This window comes from Triticum aestivum, chromosome 4B, assembly GCF_018294505.1.
Source record: "Triticum aestivum cultivar Chinese Spring chromosome 4B, IWGSC CS RefSeq v2.1, whole genome shotgun sequence".
NCBI lineage: Eukaryota > Viridiplantae > Streptophyta > Magnoliopsida > Poales > Poaceae > Triticum > Triticum aestivum.
The window spans coordinates 642901069-642920455 of record NC_057804.1 but is presented as its reverse complement, the minus strand read 5'-3'; the positions used below and the strand labels follow the sequence as shown (position 1 = coordinate 642920455).

Sequence of the window (19387 nt, the reverse complement as noted above, 5' to 3'; positions counted from 1 at the left end):
CAAGCAGCACTAAATCTTCAACTGTGAACTTCAATATTGTGTTTTGTTATATGAGCAATGTGTTCATTCTGACCAAACTAAACTTCCTGTTACAGGAAATTTATTCTGTTAAATTGCCCGGCAATCCAAAGCTTGGGGAGGGTAAACCTGAAAATCAAAACCATGCTGTCATTTTCACTCGCGGAAATGCTGTACAAACCATTGATATGAATCAGGTATCTAGCTATCTTCATGCTTCTTTCTTGAGTTATTTACTGTCATTTTTTTAGGGAAAGATTTCATGGCTACTGGCTAGCTTTATTTCAAATTCATCCATATCTGAGGCAAAACAGAAAATAGGCAGATTCTCCGTCCACATGCCTGGAGGGATGACAGCGAGGCATCGACATTTAGCTTTAGCAATTAAATCTGTTGTTTTTGTCGCAATTACTAACAGTGCTTCTGGCCTGACAGTAATTCAGAGGCAAAGTCTGAATCGAGAGCGCATCATTCAGGCAATTATACCTTCATTATTATCCTGCTGCCTTCTCTCACACAAGTTATACCAGCACCCCACAGCGATAAGGACGGCCATAAACATGCTGCATATACATACCGTAAGCATCAACACAACTAATAAGTAAATCCAAAATAGCAGATCCCACCCTATCAATAATCGCTGCCTTTTCGATCCTGTCTTTGAGACCCCACCTTCTCCAAATATTCCTCACCCGCCGGCACCCAAACAGAGCATGCCAAATATCTTCTCTTCCTCGTAAATCAGGCAGATAGGAGAGGTTACTGTTCAAGCCCGCCCTATCAATACACATTGCCTTTTCGATCCTGCCTTAATTAGTGTCATTTTAATCCAAACTCTGCACAGTTAAACATTCTAGGACATACAGTTTCTTTGTTTTGCAAGGGAATAGAAAGTTCTCTATGAACTTAGAGAAGGTTTTACAGTCGTAGAGGCAGCTATCTAGTACTAACTGTTACAAAATGTATTTATTTGCTACACCTTCTTCACTTTCCCACGTACATTTTTTCTTGTGTGTTCATTTCTTACACATTCGGTAGTTCTGTATTCCATGCATAGTTTCTCTATTCAATCTGTTATGTATATTGTTTCTGTTTGAGGATTTGACTAATGATCCACTGCAAATCTGCAATACTGTATCAAATGTTTTGTTTATCATTGCTGAGTTGTTTTTTCAATTGAAGGATAACTATTTCGAGGAGGCACTAAAAATGAGAAATCTGCTTGAGGAATTCTCTCAAAATCATGGCAAGTTCAAGCCTTCAATCCTTGGTGTTAGAGAACATGTCTTCACTGGAAGGTGATATTTCAGTATACTTTGGTTGTGTATTTTTTTCCTGGTTTACTCCATTAGTAAACCCAGTCAAAATAACATTTTCTCTTGTGTAGTGTTTCCTCCCTCGCTTCGTTTATGTCAAATCAGGAAACTAGTTTCGTGACATTAGGACAGCGCGTTCTTTCTAATCCACTGAAGTAAGTGCATTTACATAATAATTTTCTAATGGACTGAAGTATCTTAGAATTATTTTCTAATCCACTGAAGTAAGTGCATTTACATAATAATTATTTTTGCAGAGTGAGAATGCATTATGGTCACCCAGACGTGTTTGATAGAATATTTCATATTACGAGGGGTGGCATCAGTAAGGCGTCCCGTATCATCAATATCAGTGAGGATATATTTGCAGGTAAGATTAAATACCCTTTTCTGCTTTGTCTCTTGGTGTTTGTGTATTATTCTTTACTTTTCTAGTATTAATTTGTTCTGTGGTTGCCTACTATTTTCTGAGTTAAGAACATGATGGTACACAGCTCACCATATTTACATAGTTCATTGGAAACTATATCTGTTTCTCATCTCAGAAGCATAGTAGTATACATTAGGTTATGTTTTGTCTCTACATCCCAACTGATTACCATTCTGTGTTGCTCTTCATAAGGGAAAGAAATTCTTCACTTCAGAGTCAACTATATACATATTTTTTTTATGCTCTACGCATTTTGATATTATATACTGTTTGCTGATCCAGAAAAGTGGAAAGCATACGAAATATCTTGCAATTTTCATGTTTGTTTAACAAAACACTAACAGTACTTTTGCTTTGTTAGCCTTAAAGTCCGGTTATTCATCTAAAGGAATTTTGAGGAAATGAGCAAGTTAATAATTATATGTTGCAATGCCATTTTGTAATGTAATGCTATATGCAACCGTATTCTCAAGAAACAAGTAGAAGCCTCGTGCAGATCTGTGAACACCATATTTTAGTCTTGTGTATTTTCTCATGTTTTAGTTGGACGGTATCTCTTTCGTATACAATCAGCATGTTCAATTGTTCATGGTATCATTCTTACTGTTTCCATATATGTGCGATATTTTTCTTTGTTTCTGCTATAGCGCTTATCATTAGCTAGTTAGCCGATAATATATTACACTCGTGGAGTCGTATCTTCTTACTGGCGCACCATCTTTGAATTGCAGGGTTTAACTCTACTCTGCGTCAAGGGAACATAACTCACCATGAGTATATTCAGGTCTTGTTTTTCATCAATTTGTAATTGTTTTAGTGTACCTGCTGATCAGGTGCTGATCAGGTGTTTCAGTCAACGGAAACCTTAAGCTTTCTTTGTTTGTGGACTATGAATCTTTCTAAACAACAACAACAACAAAAAAGCCTTTAGTCCTAAACAAGTTGGGGTAGGCTAGAGGTGAAACCCATAAGATCTCGCGACTAACTCATGGCTCTGACACATGAATAGCAAGCTTCCACGCACCCTGTCCATAGCTAGTTCTTTGGTGATACTCCAATCCTTCAGGTCTCTCTTAACGGACTCCTTCCATGTCAAATTCGATCTACCCCGACCTCTTTTGACATTCTCCGCACGCTTTAGCCGTCCGCTATGCACTGGAGCTTCTGGAGGTCTGCGCTGAATATGCCCAAACCATCTCAGACGATGTTGGACAAGCTTCTCTTCAATTGCTGCTATCTCAACTCTATCTCATATGTCATCATTCCGGACTCTATCCTTCCTCGTGTGGCCACACATCCATCTCAACATACGCATTTTTGCCACACCTAGCTGTTGAACATGTTGCCTTTTAGTCGGCCAACACTCATCGCCATACAACATTGCAGGTCGAACAGCCGTCCTGTAGAACTTGCCTTTTAGCTTTTGTGGCACTCTCTTGTCACAGAGAATGCCAGAAGCTTGGCGCCACTTCATCCATCCAACTTTGATTCGATGGTTCACATCTTCATCAATACCCTCATCCTCTTGCAGCATTGACCCCAAATATCGAAAGGTGTATCTTCCGAGGCACCACCTGCCCATCAAGGCTAACCTCATCCTCACACCTAGTAGTATTGAAACCACACATCATGTACTCGGTTTTAGTTCTACTAAGCCTAAACCCTTTCGATTCCAAGGTTTGTCTTCATAACTTCCAATTTAACCCCGTCTGACTATCGTCAACTAGCACCACATCATCCGCAAGGAGCATACACCATGGGATATCTCCTTGTATATCCCTTGTGACCTCATCCATCACCAAGGCAAAAAGATAAGGGCTCAAAGCTGACCCCTGATGTAGTCCTATCTTAATCGGGAAGTCATCAGTGTCGACATCACTTGTTCGAACACTTGTCACAACATTATGGTACATGTCCTTGATGAGGGTACTGTACTTTGTTGGGACTTTGTGTTTCTCCAAGGCCCACCACATGACATTCCTCGGTATCTTATCATAGGCCTTCTCCAAGTCAATGAACACCATATGCAAGTCCTTTTGCTCCCTGTATTTCTCCATAAGTTGTCGTACCAAGGAAATGGCTTCCATGGTCGACCTCCAGGGATGAAACCAAACTGATTTTTGGTCACGCTTGTCATTCTTCTTAAGCGGTGCTCAATGACTCTCTCCCATAGCTTCATTGTATGGCTCATCAGCTTAATTCCACGGTAATTAGTACAACTCTGAACGTCCCCCTTGTTCTTGAAGATTGGTACTAATATACTCTGGCATCTTGTTTGCCCGAAAAATGAGGTTGAAAAGCTTGGTTAGCCTCCTTGACCTCAGACTATCGCTATGTCCTCGAGGCCTTTCCACACCTCAATGGGGATACAATTAGGGCCCATCGCCTTGCCTCCTTTCATCCTTTTTAAAGCCTCCTTGACCTCAGACTCCTGGATTCTCCGCACAAAACGCATGCTGGTCTCATCAAAGGAGTCGTCCAGTTCAATGGTAAAACTCTCATTCTCCCCATTGAATAGCTTGTCGAAGTACTCCCGCCATCTATGCTTAATCTCCTCGTTCTTCACCAAGAGTTGGCCTGCTCCGTCCTTGATGCATTTGACTTGACCAATATCCCTTGTCTTCCTCTCTCAGATCTTGGCCATCTTATAGATGTCCCTTTTGCCTTCCTTCGTGCCTAACCGTTGGTAGAGGTCCTCATATGCCCGACCCCTTGCTTCACTGACAGCTCGCTTTGCAGCCTTCTTCGCCATCTTGTACTTCTCTATGTTGTCTGCACTCCTATCCAGGTATAGACGTCTGAAGCAATCTTTCTTCTCTTTAATCCACCACCAGGTAACCTTATCTTCGCTTCTCCTTCCCCTGGACACTCCAACTCCTCCGAGGCCACCTTACGAATGCAAGTCGCCATCTTCATCCACACATTGTCCGCATCCCCTCCTTCCTCCCAAGGGCCCTCCTTAATGACCCTCTCCTTGAACGCCTGAGCTACCTCCCCCTTGAGCTTCACCACTTTGGCACACTTATCCTGCTGGACACGAATCCGAAAGCGGAAGTCAGCAACCACCAGCTTATGCTGAGGCACAACACTCTCTAGGTATCACCTTACAGTCTAGGCGCGCACGCCTATCTTCTCTTTTCGAGAGGATGAAATCAATCTGGCTAGAGTGTTGGCCACTACTAAAAGTCACGAGGTGTGATTCTCTCTTTCTAAGGAGGGTGTTAGCTACAATCATGTCGTAGGCTAGAGCAAAGCTTAAGACATCTTCTCCTTCTTGATTCCTGATGCCATAGCCAAAGCCCCCATGCGCCCCTTCAAAACCTGTGTTAGATGTGCCTACGTGGCCACTGAGGTCTCCTCTTATGAAGAGCTTCTCGCCAATCGGTATACTCCTAACCATGTCTTCCAGGCCTTCCCAGAACTCCCTCTTGGTGTTCTCATTGTGGCCTACTTGCGGGGCATACGCGCTGATATCATTGAGAACTAAGTCCCCAACTACCAGCTTGACCAGGATAATTCGGTCCCCACATCTCTTGACGTCTACACTCCATACTTGAGGCTCTTGTTGATCAAGATGCCTACGCCATTTCTGTTTGCAGCCGTCCCCGTGTACCACAGCTTGAAGCTGGTATCCTCCACCTCCTTCGCCTTCTGTCCCCTCCATTTGGTTTCTTGGACGCAAAGGATATCAACACTTCTCCTTACCGCTGCATCAACTAGCTCCCGAAGCTCTTCCCTGTCAGAGACCCTACATTCCAGCTACCTAAGCGAATCCTCCTAGGCTCGGCTAGCTCCCTTACCCTTCGCGCTCGTCGAGTCAAATGCAAAGACCCTTGCTCATTTTCCACTACATCCGGGCGCCGATGTAACGCGCCACTAAGGATGCGACGACCCGATCCTCGCTCACTTGCCGCCGTATCCGGATCAAGATACGGCACGCTACCAGGGGGTTGCCGGCCCAGCCCTTGCCCATTTTCCACCACACCCGGGTTCCGATGTTGCACGTCGCTGAGAGGGTTACGCCCCAACGAAAATCTTTTGGGTTTCATCTCCATAAGAGTGGCTGAGTTTTATGTTGGCTCGCCAAGCCTATATCACAACCCTCCTCCTTTACCCGGGCTTGGGACTGGCTATGTTGAGACAACATAGGCAGAGTTGTGAATCTTTCTAAACAAGTAATCTTTTTTAATTTACTCCTCGCATCTGTATTCCTATATTGGACAAAACTGTTCTACAGAACTCCGCAAGGATAGACTTGATAACAGAACTGAATCCACTGCATGCCTTGTACAAAACTTTAGATGGAGACTATGTGACTACATTGCAGTTTCTGCTAACTTAGAGAATATATGAACTCTTGGTCGAAGGCATTCAGTTGTGCTAGGTAGATTACTTCTATTTGGTCATTACTAGCCAACTTTCCGGTGTGTTAAGGGGAAGTAAGCAACTCAAGTGTTCCAGTATTTTGAATTTTTGATGGATGCCATTTTTTCTTCGTCTTAATATTCCAAATATGTTTGGCCTTGAGTGATTCCACTTTTGAGCTGCCAGCTTTAAACCTTGCTTACTTTGTGTTACTCAGAGAGCAATATAGTTGGCCTCTACCACTTAATTATATTTACCAGCAATTTTATAGTTAAACAAACATACTGATGCCCTCGGTGTGATTCTCTCTTCCCACAGTGATCTCCACTCTTAGCGACTGTAGCATATAACTTCGGCTGCACTACTGCCTTTTGAACATTGTATGGATGTTTGACATATTCTGTAGGTTGGTAAAGGAAGAGATGTTGGGCTTAATCAGATCGCACTATTTGAAGGAAAAGTTGCGGGAGGAAACGGCGAACAAGTTCTTAGCAGAGATATATACAGACTTGGGCAGCTTTTTGACTTTTTCAGGATGTTATCCTTCTATGTGACTACTGTTGGGTTTTACTTCTGTACTATGGTAATTCTATATCTGATACGACATGTCATGTTTTTTCTGGCAGCGGCGTTTTCTACTATCCTGTTTGTAAATAGACAATGTCCTAGAATGCGTGCAGTCAAACATCTCTTACCTCGACTCATAAATATGAAAAAAAAAGTAGTTTGGCCATGTGAAACTCATACTACTATTTAGTTTTTTCGAGAAAAGTGTTTGTCATAATATTGCAGTTCTCCCTCGATTTATATTACTTGTAGCTCAAACGGATGTATCTAGACGTATTTCAGTGCTAAATACATCCGTTTGAGTAACAAGTAATATGGATCAGAGGGAGTAGCATATTCGTATGAAAACTGATGGTCGACGTTGCATATTGGTGACTGTCAAGGCCCAACAGGTCTCTATTTATGAACAGAGTATTGTTTTGTATGGATCTTCAGCCATTGCTATGACAGTTACTATTGTTCTATTAACCATTTTGTGTTCTGTTTCCAAATGCTCACTATGATCCTATATTATTTTTGTTGCTTTCTGTGAATCTACTATGTATTACTCCCTCTGTCCCATAATATAAGAGTGTTTTTGACACTAGTGTAGTGCCAAAAACGCTCTTATATTATGGGACGGAGGGAGTATCATTCAAACGAATCTTTTATGTTCAAATATTATTCTTATTTTAAACTCCCAACTAATACATTTTTCTTGTGCAAGCTCATGTTTTGTGCATTATAAGAGCTATACCTGTATCTGTGGGATTTGTGTTATTGCAAGTCACGTTGATAGAACTAATTGTATAAATGGACGATGCTGCCTGTTGACCTTGAGAATTCCGCTGTTGTGCCCCTTTTCTTCTTTTGTCCTTAAAGAGTCACCAATCTTTAATTTTTTTTTTGCAGCTAACTGTACTGACGGTGTACATATTTCTTTATGGTAAAACCTATCTGGTATGATTCAATACCCATTCTCCTTTTTTGCTGTAAGATCTCTGTGCAAGAATCTCAGGCAGCTTGTTTTTTACCTGTCAATCTACTTGCATGTAATTGTCAAACCTACTTGTTTCCTGCGCCTTTTGTCATGCTTATTTATGCCACTAGTTACTGCTGTTCCAGACTTCTAGGCCGCACATATCGCTTGAATTATGTCTCGGCTATTCTTTCTCTCCACTACTTTTCATGTAACATAAGTGTTGGGTGACAGCATAAGCACTTTTGTTTGGCTCATGCGGCTGCCAGTACATGTTACTTTTGGGACATAAAGTTAACACAAAGTTATAGTGAATGCAAACTTCTTAAGCTTTGCATTGCATTTAAATACTACTCCCTCCGTCCCACAATGCTTTAGCTTGCAAAAACGTCTTGCATTGTGGGACGGAGGGAGTACCTGTTTTCAAGAGAAACTTCTTCACTTGTTATTATAATGGTATGTAACAGTTTATGTGTCAAAAATACCTTTGCATCTGTAATTTCTTCAGTCTTTTCTTTGTCATGTTTTGGATTTTTTGTTCTGACGCATTTTTGGTTGTATTGTAGGCTTTATCTGGTGTTGGAGAATCAATTCAAAATAGGGCGGATATACAGGGAAATAAAGCACTGAGTGTGGCTCTGAACACCCAGTTTCTTTTCCAGATTGGTGTGTTTACTGCAATTCCTATGATTCTAGGTTTCATCCTGGAAGAAGGTGTCCTAACGGTATTTCCCTTCCCTTGCAGACTTCTGGGTCTATTATCATATCTCTATTTATCATATCTCTATTCATGTCTACTCTGAAAAGAATATTTTGAGTTTAAATTAAGTTATGTTCCTTCTATTCCAGTATGGTTTTAATTTATTCGTTTTTGAGATGAGCTTATCTTTCTAGTGTGTTATGTGGAACCTTCACACTATTTGTTAGCTTGGTTCACGAATGGCCACTACTTTGTAAAAGTTTCCCTAGAGAGCAACCGGTTATGAATCCTTACATGTGATTGTGTGGATGCAGGCTTTTGTCAGCTTCATTACCATGCAGTTCCAACTATGCTCTGTATTTTTCACGTTCTCTCTTGGAACAAGGACTCACTATTTTGGCCGCACAATACTGCATGGAGGTGCAAAGGTAGGGCTTTCTGGAAGTAATGCTCGTCTTCTTAATTTCACAGTACATTTTTCTGTTGTTGAGAATTTTACACTATACTGATCTTGTTTTTCTTATTTATTACCAGTATAGAGCAACTGGTAGGGGTTTTGTGGTACGGCATATTAAGTTTGCTGAGAATTACCGTCTTTATTCCCGAAGCCATTTTGTGAAAGGGTATGTTGTCACTTGATGTTACTTTTATGATTTTCAGTATTATATCCAAGCCAAAAATTCTTGTTCCGTTTTGTAGGCTGGAGGTTGCACTTCTGTTGGTTATCTTTCTAGCTTATGGTTTTAACAACAATGGAGCAATTGGCTATATCTTACTTTCCATAAGTAGCTGGTTTATGGCTCTTTCTTGGCTTTTTGCTCCATACGTGTTCAACCCGTCTGGATTTGAATGGCAAAAGTAAGCCCTAAGCATTCCATGTATGTTTATTCCGGCCAATCACTGTAAACTGTCAGGACAAAGATAAACCCTGTGCCACCCCTTCTCTCTCGCTCTATCAGGGTCGTCGAGGATTTCAGAGACTGGACAAACTGGCTTTTTTACCGAGGTGGTATTGGGGTTAAAGGAGAAGAAAGCTGGGAAGCTTGGTGGGATGAAGAACTGGTAATTCAATGTTGCTTTCACTAGCCTCCCCAGTCTCAAATGATCTGTTATGACATCTATCTGCTGTGTTATTTGTGTCAGCACCTGAATTGTTTTTGAAGTTCAACATTGTCACAAAACTGATCTTCTTTTACAAATATCCTGCTGTAGCCTGATAATGTCATGAGAACATATTGACATATTTCTTTGAAGCAGCATTGTCATTTATGCTTTTGAATTCTTACATAGATGTATCAAAGGTTTCAATAAGCTCACTTTATCTTTTGTCTTGCCTACTACTCTGCCAAATGTTGCATACTTTTCCTGCTCTGTTTTGGCACCACCTCTACACTGATTATGTCATTACTCGTGCTCTTTCCGCGATTATTTTCTTTGAAAAGGACGCAATTAAAGAAAATACTGAATTTTGTTGAGGACCAAGGTGTTGAAAATAATTCATTTCCAAACATTTCCTTTTCAGGCACATATTCACACCTTCCGCGGGAGGATAATGGAAACTATACTTAGTTTAAGATTTTTTATTTTCCAGTATGGAGTTGTTTACCACATGAAAGCAAGCCAAGAAAATACAGCATTATCGGTATGTTTGTGTTCCAGCCCTGATAAATGAATGTGGAATGTGGAATTTACTTAATGACAAATGAATGTGGAATTTTACTTAATGACAAATGAATGTGGAATGTGGAATTCTGTGACAAATGAATGTGGAATTTTATGTTCCAAAGATACTGCAGTTTCTTTAAGCACTTACTAAGGCAAAGCCTATATTTGTATATACCGTTGATTGTCTGATCTTCCACTTGGACTTTAAAAGATTACAAAAATATTTTCTTTCATTTCTTATATGTTTTGAAGGAAGACCATGTTAAAAATGGTTACTATTTACTTAATTTAACAGTGGTAACTCAAAACACTAATCTGTTTTTCTGTAACCTGAACACACCCACGACACATACACAGGTGCAATTCCGATACCGCATAAAACTGATCTTGGATTGAATGTTAAGCATTGCCATTCTTTTGCTAGTTTTGGTCGTCTTAACTGCTTGAAAACATCACAACACCATGTCTGGTTCTACTATTCCTTGAATGGATCTTTTATTTGTTATAGTAATGTTTATTTAAGCTTACCGATGTATCAGTTGTTCCTTTTGTTAATCATAGTGTTGTGATGTGTGTCTTCATTGCATTTTCTGGGGAACAGTTGGGGACGAATCAATTGCATGTATTTGTTGGCCTACTTTATCAAAAAGAAAAGAATACTAGAATAGTAATATCATGTCTTGGCACTGCAGGTATATTGGGTATCATGGGCTGTGCTTGGAGGGCTTTTTGTCCTCCTAATGGTATGTGTATTCGCGATGTAATGTTTAACAGCCATACTTTTTTTTACTGATCGCAGTGTTCACCTGTGTTGCTTTCTATATTAATCTGCAGGTATTTAGTTTAAACCCCAAGGCCATGGTTCATTTCCAGTTGCTCCTGCGTCTGGTCAAAAGCATTGCACTGTTAGTGGTTTTGGCAGGTTTGGTTGTGGCAATTGCGAGGACACACCTCACTGTTGTAGATGTACTTGCTTCCATCCTAGCATATGTGCCTACTGGATGGGGAATTCTTTCGGTGAGTTTCATGTGACAACTTTGGTACCATGAAATGCCGCATTTCGGAAACTGTGCCATTGTTCAAAACAACACTGGATAATAAAGGCTGGTTGGTTATTACGCAACTTAAAACTTGGTAGTGGATCTGCTAATGTTGCGTAGCTAATGAAAGGATTTATAGAATGATGACACAGATGATACTCCTATTAGTCAAGTCTTCCATGTGGTTTACCTTTGCATAGTAACAGAATGGTGTTCATGTTCATTTTCGATTGTTAGCTCGACAGGCGGGGATGTCTTTACTACCATACAACTGTTCAAGCACCATCTAGATTTTTATCTCAAGAAAACAACTCCAAATTTCAGGATACAAGAGTTTCTTACTAACCAAATCTTTATCAATCCTGTTTTTGCTTCTGCAGATTGCTGTGGCATGGAAACCAATTGTGAAGAGATTGGGTTTGTGGAAAACAGTGCGCTCGCTGGCTCGTCTGTATGATGCTAGCATGGGAATGATCATTTTTGTGCCCATAGCCATCTGCTCCTGGTTTCCTTTCATCTCCACCTTCCAGACACGGCTACTATTCAACCAGGCTTTCAGCAGAGGTTTGGAGATCTCTCTCATCCTGGCTGGCAACAACCAGAATGCAGGCATATGATGGTGGGCATGACCAATCTTTTGAATCTTCACCCAGATCGAGCACCTTCGTAGTTAGTTGATCCCCGGTTCTGAGTTAGCAGTAGATGTATATATCTCCGTGTTGACTGGCATTTATATGCTATGGCTGTATTTGTATATCGCCTGCTACATTTTTTGCACCGATGATAGTTATAGGTTGTGGTGTTCTCAAAGGACTGGGTACTGAAATCATTGTTAAAATAACTTGTGTATTTGTGTTAGTTTAGAATAATGTAGGTTTGGGGTAAAAAAATACGGACAAGAAGTGATATTGTGAAATTGGGGGCTGTACATCTGAGTTATCTTTCGTGCCAGGGAGAAGTATCATGGTCATGGAGCCAGAAATTATGCTTTTACAAATATTTATACTGTTCTGCGGCATCTAGACCTTAATAGTACATGTTATGGATAATGTTAGTTGACGTTGGACTTTGTTCTTTGAAACGGTAACTTGTTTTGGATTTTGAGAAGATATTTTTTGCCAAGTGCTCAAAGTCAGACCTCCAAAACTCATGGCGTCTTCTCCGATTTGTGGGGTGTTGCTGGAAGAAGCCTGAAATTTGAGCTGTATCTTCTGGGCGTTTTTCCTGAAAGGGCTCGTAGAGTAGAAGCTGCTGAAAAGAGCCTGAAATTTGAGCTGTATCTTCTGGGCGTTTTTCATGTTGGAAGCCTCCAAGTGCATTGTCTTTGTAATCTCGGAGTCCTTTCAAGAGAGTGCCCGAGTCACTTTGAGTGTAGTTCAGACCTTTGGATCCTTCTATCGGGTGGTCTAGGCATTTATAGGATGCTACAGAAGTTCCTACTCCCATTCGATTGCTTCAAAGTGACTTCTATCCAAAATCTTAAAGCTAGTGAAGTTTGGTTTCAAAGAACAATTTGGACATTCCGAGCCATATCTGTCTAAACATCTTGAGATGTCCCAGTATAGTTTGTACCCTTGGTGAGTGGTTGGAGCCTCTGACTTAGGGTAGGTGAAGTTTACAAAACCTAGGTCAAGAGGCAGTGTTCTTGCTAAAGACAGGGCGATATTGTGCTATTACTGTGAGTGATTCTTGTAGCCGGGCAATAGCCCGACAGGGCGATTGTCTGAGACTCGCTTGGTTTGTGTTGGACAAATGCCGGACTATTCGACGACCCTTTTAGAGCAAGTATAAGAAGTACAGTCACTAGGCCGTAAGGATTAGAATATTATATCATTGCTAAGTTGGATGTAAGAGAAGAGAAAATAGAAGGGAAGCGAGCTGTAGGTTAACAGCCGGCTGCTGCACGTGCTTCAAGAAACAATATGAGTATAAGGTTGGCCATCTATTAATGAAGTAGTACATGTTGGCTATTAGATTGACTATAGATAATGTGGCAACCTCATGTAGCCGATTGTTGGCTATAATATTAATCATGCTCTTATGGGTGCGCTCGACCCCAAGGTATTCTTGAGACGGACAAGCACCCAACTGTACGTGACTTCTCTGAGTGCACTCAGATTACGAGGTCAACGAGCTAGACTATCCAAGCCAATTATGGCCGGACTGTACACCCCTGACTTCTGGTCGGTGCATCTGTCTGCTGGGCTCGACTGTCAATTTCGGCCAGTGTGTGCTTCTCCCCGAAAATAGCTAGTACTTTTCCTACCATAAGAGCATGGTTAATAATGTAGTCGACCGATGACTATAACATGTTATCATGTCATTAGCAAATGTAATAGCCAATATGTATAGTAGTGGGCTATAAGGAAGTACTACGTTTTATCACATGGCCCATCATACACCCTCACAGAGCTTCTTGGAACCGGTGCTACAGATGGCTGTAAATCTGCAACCTGCTTCTCTTCTCTCTCACATTCTCTCCCATCCAACTCAGCAAAGATATATTTAAAGTCTTACAGCTTGCCTACGTCACCTTATTATACTTGCTCTAAGTCACCTAACCCTTGGGTGTGTTGACCACTTCATTTATTGCAAGACCACATCTAAGAAGAAGTTCCCCAGTTTTCCCCAATCCTAAATCTTTGATTTCGTGAGGAATTTGAGAGTGGATTCTACCCCCCCCTCTCTCTCCACCAACTGATTTCGTGATTTGAGCTAGTTTCAAGCTTTCGCCGTGGATCTTTTTACTCTAGGAGGTTGAAGACTCTTACAAAGTTATAGTCTTTGGTGAGGAATGTGCTTGTGAATTACCCATGTGTCTGTAGAGGTTTGGAGGCCGCCTCAAAGTCTACCACGACCGGTTGGAAATTGCCTTTGTGGTGACATCTCAAGGAAAAGAAGATGAGCCTTTGTGGTGTTGGTTTCCTTTGTAGATTCTCACCTCTCGAACAATGACTAGCTCCCCTCCAAGGAAGTGAACATCAGGATATGTCCTCGTCTCTACGTGTCCTCGGTTATCCCTAACTGTAGCTCGTCAATTTGTGTTTTACTTTGGTCCCTTGACTTTCCAAGCATCATAATTTTTTAGAGACCTATGAACCCCCCTTCCCCAGTTCCATCTCGATCCTTTCATATAGAAGGAGGGAAATGCATGAGGCAGTGGAGAGCAGGGGCGAATCTATTGTGGGGTGTGGGGGGGGGGGGACTTTCCAGGGATTCAATTTTTTTACTACTAGTATTAGGCCCAGCCCAGCCCAGGCAATCAGCGGCAGACCATCAAGCTTACACAATCACGATCTAGCCTATACTCGTCCAAAATTGGTCGGTCGTTAACTTTGAGCCTGCCCTCCATTTTCCCTAGATTCGCCACAGGTGGAGAAATGATGTAAGGTCAATGATTGAGACTTAAGATAAAAACCAAACAAAGACAATACAAAACTTGGAACTAATTGTGTCATTTTGCTATTTTCATGGCATGGTTTAATCTTTGCCAATTGCAATGAAGACAACTACATAATCAACAATTTCTCATATTGACCTTCTTTACGTGATGATTAAATTGGATGAGTAGTTGAGGACAACACAACAAGTATTGACATAGACAATATAGTTTCTCTCTCTCAGCGTTTCGTATACACAAACTTCTGGATAGTCCCTTTTGCAATATCACCAAAGGAAGTAATCATACATTGGCAACTGATTTATCGTTCTTATCTTCATTCTCAAACAACATTTGCTCCTTCGGGTTTTCTTCGCTTGGTAGTATCGAATCTTTTCTCTTTCCCCAGAGGAAAAGATAGAGCCCAGCTAGAATCATGAACATGCCGAGAATACTGCACGCATGTAAACAGAGCAAAGTATCATTTGCAAGGAAAACTCAGCAATGGGTAATATTTAGGAAGACAATGTTAGTAACTGGCAATGCATATCTTGGTATATACAGAAATTCTTTCCTAAAAACAACATGGTCTTAAGAACGTTACCCAACATTTACATATTTTTCAGAAATAAGCCAATATTTACATTTAAAAAAAATGGAGAACTGGTAAGCATACCTCCCAACGGATAGATCATGGCCGAGAAGCAGTGAGTCAAGAATAGTAGTGAAGAACACCGACACGGCACAAAACATGGCCGGATAGGTTGGCCCGCGCTGCGTGACAACCCACGAAATCATCACAAACTTGGCAGCAGTGTTAAGTATTGCCTGCAGCAAGACAATGTAAATGAGGACCTTCAACTGAGAGCCAAAAAGTGAACTGATGCACAACAAAAGGAATAGCCGAATAGTTTTACCGAGTACACAATGGTGAGCAAGCTCATGTTCCATTTGAGCGCCCATGTCGCCTTTTCTCTGTTCATGGCAACCCCCACGACAGCCAGTTCGATGCTCCCCACGAAGCATGTAGCTACAGTGGATCAGTACTTGTATGGGAACACTTTTAGCATCTGAGCCTGCTCATTACAAACTCATATATAATTAAGTTGTATTGGTCACTTTGCTTATAAGAATTAAAAAAAGGTAATACTCCCTCGTCGGAGTAGTTGAATTTTGCTTGAAATACATATACAAAATTAATGATACATACGTAATACTATTTATTTGGGATTTTGCAATAGTGAGTTGTTGCTTATATGTTTGTTGTATACCTGTACTGTGTACCAAACGGCGAGGCTGAGGCAGCTGGTGATGAGCAAGACGGTTCCACGCACATGGTGGTGACCAAACGCAGCTCCGGCTTGCTTCGGGTGGTAGCCGATGATATTGGTGGGCCAAAGGTGCAGCACCTTGCCCTTGTACAGGCTGATCACCAGAGTTCCTCCAACACAGACTAGGGTTCCAATGACCTTGATGTTCCCCACCAGGCTCCTCATGTCCAGTGACTCCTTCCTGAAAAAAAGATCATACAGTTGTTGCAGTTCTTTCCTGGTAGGTGCTGCATTATATTTCCACCATGTTTACCTGAAAAGGACCGCGAGGATGAAGGTGGCAATTGGGATGATGTTATAGAAGTTTATCGCGTATCCTGGCGATGTGTCTCCGAGGCCAATGTAGTAGAGACCAGGAATTGTGAATCTGGAAGGAGAAAGCAACAATCACTACTACTTTGTGGGTAGATATTTATCAGAACCATTGCTGAACTGAGATGTGAAAGAAATGACTAACCCCACAAGTGCACTGGTGAAAATCCATATGAATGCCTTCAATTTAAGCTCCTTCAACCTCCCTCTACATGAGGTGATGAGGGTAAGTAAACAGATAATCATTTGCAAAATGTTTCTATATCACGAAGAATTTTCATAATCACTGCCAAATGTTTCCTGTCATATGACAACCTTCTAAAATAACAGTGCTAAAATAACAATAGTTAATTAGAGCTAACTTCTCAAAGAACATCGCCAAGGGGACGGTCAAGATGGCGCCAAGGAAGAAGCGGTATGTGAGCAAGGTCCAAGCAAGTGACCCACTGTCCACCACCACTTTCGTGAGCAACACCAACCCTGTCGTGAAAATCTGGACCAACACCATGAATACGGCAGGCCACCATTCCTTCACGTTCGTCGAGCCCCCCATTGGGTATATCTGTCGCTGGACGTGCGTGATGGAGAATTGGAGATAGCCTTTGAGCAAAGCTACAGGGAGGGAGTGGCAAAGCTACGGGGAGGGAGGGGAGTGCTGGCTCTAACTCACCAAGCCAAGTGCTTGTCATTCTTTATGTGTGAGCTAGTGGCGTGCATGTACAGAGAACTTGTGTTTGCATGATGTTTACACCCTCTAATTTTTCTCTTTATATTCGAGGGATATATATGAGAGTTATTCCTCAATATCAAAAAAATAAATTAAAGATTTGAATTTGGATCGGCGGTGCATGCTCTGTTAGCTACACAGAGAACTTGTGTTTGCATCTAATTAGCTGTACTTTCTAATCTTTCTGATTTAGGGTCTGCTCTGTTAGCTACATGCCTCCACTTCTTGGGATATTGTGCACTTTGCACCTTTGCAGACAATTTGATTGGACTTTGTATCGATATCAATGCTCAAACAATTGTCTAAAAAATGTGCAAGTTATATAATCATCAGGTATCGCTAATTTATCTCATCAGATGTAATTTCAGAGCGTAGTATTCATTTTTGCGACCATGAATGTTACTTCTAGACCATATTGTCTATTTTCCTCTCTCAGTTTTTGATTTCATTACATTTCAGACTGGTAAACGAGTATGACCTATGAAGAGTATATCTTCCGTTCTTCCAATTAATTGATAAAGTAATTCCCTAGTCTTTTGTTGTAGACTTGGTTTCATTCGAGTAATGAGCTAAACCTCTATCACGTAGCCTGTAGGATACTAGTGGAATTTCCTTGTAAGCCTTTCGTGGTGAAATACTCGTTCGGCGGAGGCGGACTTCCAAAGACACCATGAGCTAAACCCGTACTGGTAAGTAACCAAATGAGAAACATGCAAGGTTGTTGTCATGAAAGACTAGTGAGATCCTGGGAAACTATGTGTGGCATATCAGATTTGATATGCTTACAATTCCCACGCCTCCAAACCCAATAGCTTCCTTGTCCATCATGAAAGAAGACAAACAGCCTGTCTAGCTAAACTTGGTCTGGAGACTACACAGTACAGTACACATGCTGGCGACACGGTGAACGCAATGGACAGACATGCCATAGACAAACACAAACCATATATTGGTCCAGCAGGGAAGAACATAACAGATCAATATAAATGCAAAGATCATGCATATTGTAATTTCTGATCATCAGGTGGTGCTAGACTGCCAGCTAGTTTATCTCATGTCATCAGCTTTAATTTCGGAGCGTAATTTTCGTTGTTGCGCCATAAGTGTTACTTGTAGACCATATTATCTAACTTTGTGGCAATGATTACGAATACATGCTATAGGTGTTTGCAAAGTTTGGTGGTCAAATGACAGAGCTTCTATAACATTTGTTTTTTACAGAGCTCCTGGGATGTCATTTGACCACCAAACCTTGAAAAACACCTATAACATTTATTCATAATAATTGCCACAAAGTTTCAGATTTAAAAAAAAATGTTTTGGTATGTTTTCGGCCGGGGGTGTAGCCATTACTTCACCTTGATTCCCTAAAGATGCGATGACCGTCCATACTACTTATAGGAGACGTTGAGCAACCGGCGGGCGCACAAGGTTGCGTTGTTGTCATGGAAGACTCGTGAAATAGACCCTTGGGAACATATGTGCGGCGTGGCATCCATATCAGATTTGATATGCTTACAATTCCCACCGCCAAAACTCAGTAGCTTCTTCGGCTGCCAGGAAAGAAGACAAACGGCCTGTCCAGCTAAACATGCCTGCAGACTACGTACGAGTAACACGGCGAACGCAACATGCAAACCCAACACGCCATCCACCCATACCCATAGGCACACACGAACCACAAATCAATGTAAGTGCAAAGAAGGAATTCGATCACCTACGTCATGAAGATAGCTAGCTAGCTTTAGATCGACCAGGAATGCATGCATGCAGAAATAAGTACCCCTCCGACAACTTTATACTAAATGAGCGACAATTAATATGGATCGGAGGAGTAATAATAAAATCTTGAAGATGAGATGCACGGGTGGTGAGTAGAGCAGCGATGACGTACGGCTCAAAGATGAGGGCGAGAGGGACGACGAGGGCGGCGCCGAGGAAGAAGCGGTAGGTGAGGAGGGCGAAGACGAAGAGCCCGGCGTCGACCACCACCTTGGTGAGCAGCATCTGCCCCGTGGTGAACAGCTCGATGAGCACCATGCAGATCGCCGGCCCCCACTCCAACTTAAACGACGACCCCATCGATCTTGGATGACCCAGCCAACAGCAACAAGAATAGGGGTTCTAGAGGGGATCGAGCGACAGTAGTACAACAAGGAGAGGGAGTGAAGTAACAAACCAGGCACCAGGGGAGAGATTCTCGTGGAATCGGGCGAGCTGATCCCAGCGGGCCCACCTGTCACGCACTGGTAGGCATGGGAGCTGCAGGCCGCGTGTGACCCGTTCTTCGCTCCTAGATGCACGCTCAACTGCTACACTAATTCAGCCTGTTTGATAGATGGTAGATTCAGTCTATTGGGCAGATTCTTTACTCGATTTTTCCTTGATTTTTATTGGGAAATCATTCCCCTCAGCCGGCTGATTTCTTAGAACCCATCCGCCACCTTGCTCGCACAACATGTGTCCCACGTGACATGCCACTGGCTCCTGATGATATTTTTGCAACTTCTGCAACATCATCAATGTTGCATAAGTTTCTTCCGTAACGTTAGCTATGTTGCAAAAAGACAAAGACGAAA

General features: G+C 41.8%; 2 protein-coding genes across 4 annotated transcripts in view; one reads left to right on the top strand and one right to left on the bottom strand.

Annotated features, from left to right (window-relative positions):
* Positions 1–12058, top strand: part of LOC123093804 (callose synthase 9) — a 36954-nt gene extending 24896 nt beyond the window's left edge. For both annotated transcript variants that reach the window (XM_044515858.1, XM_044515857.1), the window contains 16 exons: positions 96–215; positions 1201–1316; positions 1406–1489; positions 1592–1704; positions 2496–2548; positions 6536–6712; positions 7588–7635; positions 8221–8379; positions 8669–8782; positions 8889–8977; positions 9054–9212; positions 9314–9416; positions 9877–9996; positions 10712–10762; positions 10854–11036; positions 11440–12058. In XM_044515858.1, the coding sequence (XP_044371793.1) occupies positions 96–215; positions 1201–1316; positions 1406–1489; positions 1592–1704; positions 2496–2548; positions 6536–6712; positions 7588–7635; positions 8221–8379; positions 8669–8782; positions 8889–8977; positions 9054–9212; positions 9314–9416; positions 9877–9996; positions 10712–10762; positions 10854–11036; positions 11440–11676 (1926 nt within the window). In that variant the 3' untranslated portion in view covers positions 11677–12058. The remainder of the gene's footprint in view (positions 1–95; positions 216–1200; positions 1317–1405; positions 1490–1591; positions 1705–2495; positions 2549–6535; positions 6713–7587; positions 7636–8220; positions 8380–8668; positions 8783–8888; positions 8978–9053; positions 9213–9313; positions 9417–9876; positions 9997–10711; positions 10763–10853; positions 11037–11439) is intronic.
* Positions 12059–14445: 2387 nt separating this feature from the next.
* On the bottom strand, positions 14446–19046 carry LOC123089551 (WAT1-related protein At3g30340-like). Of its 2 annotated transcripts, none has more exons than XM_044511202.1 (7): positions 18703–19046; positions 16227–16289; positions 16023–16136; positions 15710–15950; positions 15356–15514; positions 15115–15266; positions 14446–14892 (listed from the first exon to the last, which is right to left on the bottom strand). In XM_044511202.1, exons 1-5 carry the CDS (start codon positions 18888–18890, stop codon positions 15479–15481), a joined length of 642 nt encoding a protein of 213 aa, XP_044367137.1. In that variant the 5' UTR covers positions 18891–19046; the 3' UTR covers positions 14446–14892; positions 15115–15266; positions 15356–15478. The 2 variants fall into 2 exon arrangements, with proteins under 2 accessions (XP_044367137.1, XP_044367136.1); XM_044511201.1 differs by lacking the exon at positions 18703–19046 and adding an exon at positions 16444–17736.
* Positions 19047–19387: the final 341 nt, after the last annotated feature.

Excerpts from the sequence above, each read along its gene's own strand:
- LOC123089551 (XM_044511201.1), bottom strand. The coding sequence starts at position 16,634 with ATGGGGGGCTCGACGAACGTGAAGGAATGGTGGCCTGCCGTATTCATG. Across the intron at positions 16,290-16,443 it reads TTGGCGATGTTCTTTGAGAA|AGGGAGGTTGAAGGAGCTTA; the intron begins GTTAGCTCTAAT and ends CACCTCATGTAG. Across the intron at positions 15,515-15,709 it reads CCGTTTGGTACACAGTACAG|GCTCAGATGCTAAAAGTGTT; the intron begins GTATACAACAAA and ends TGTAATGAGCAG.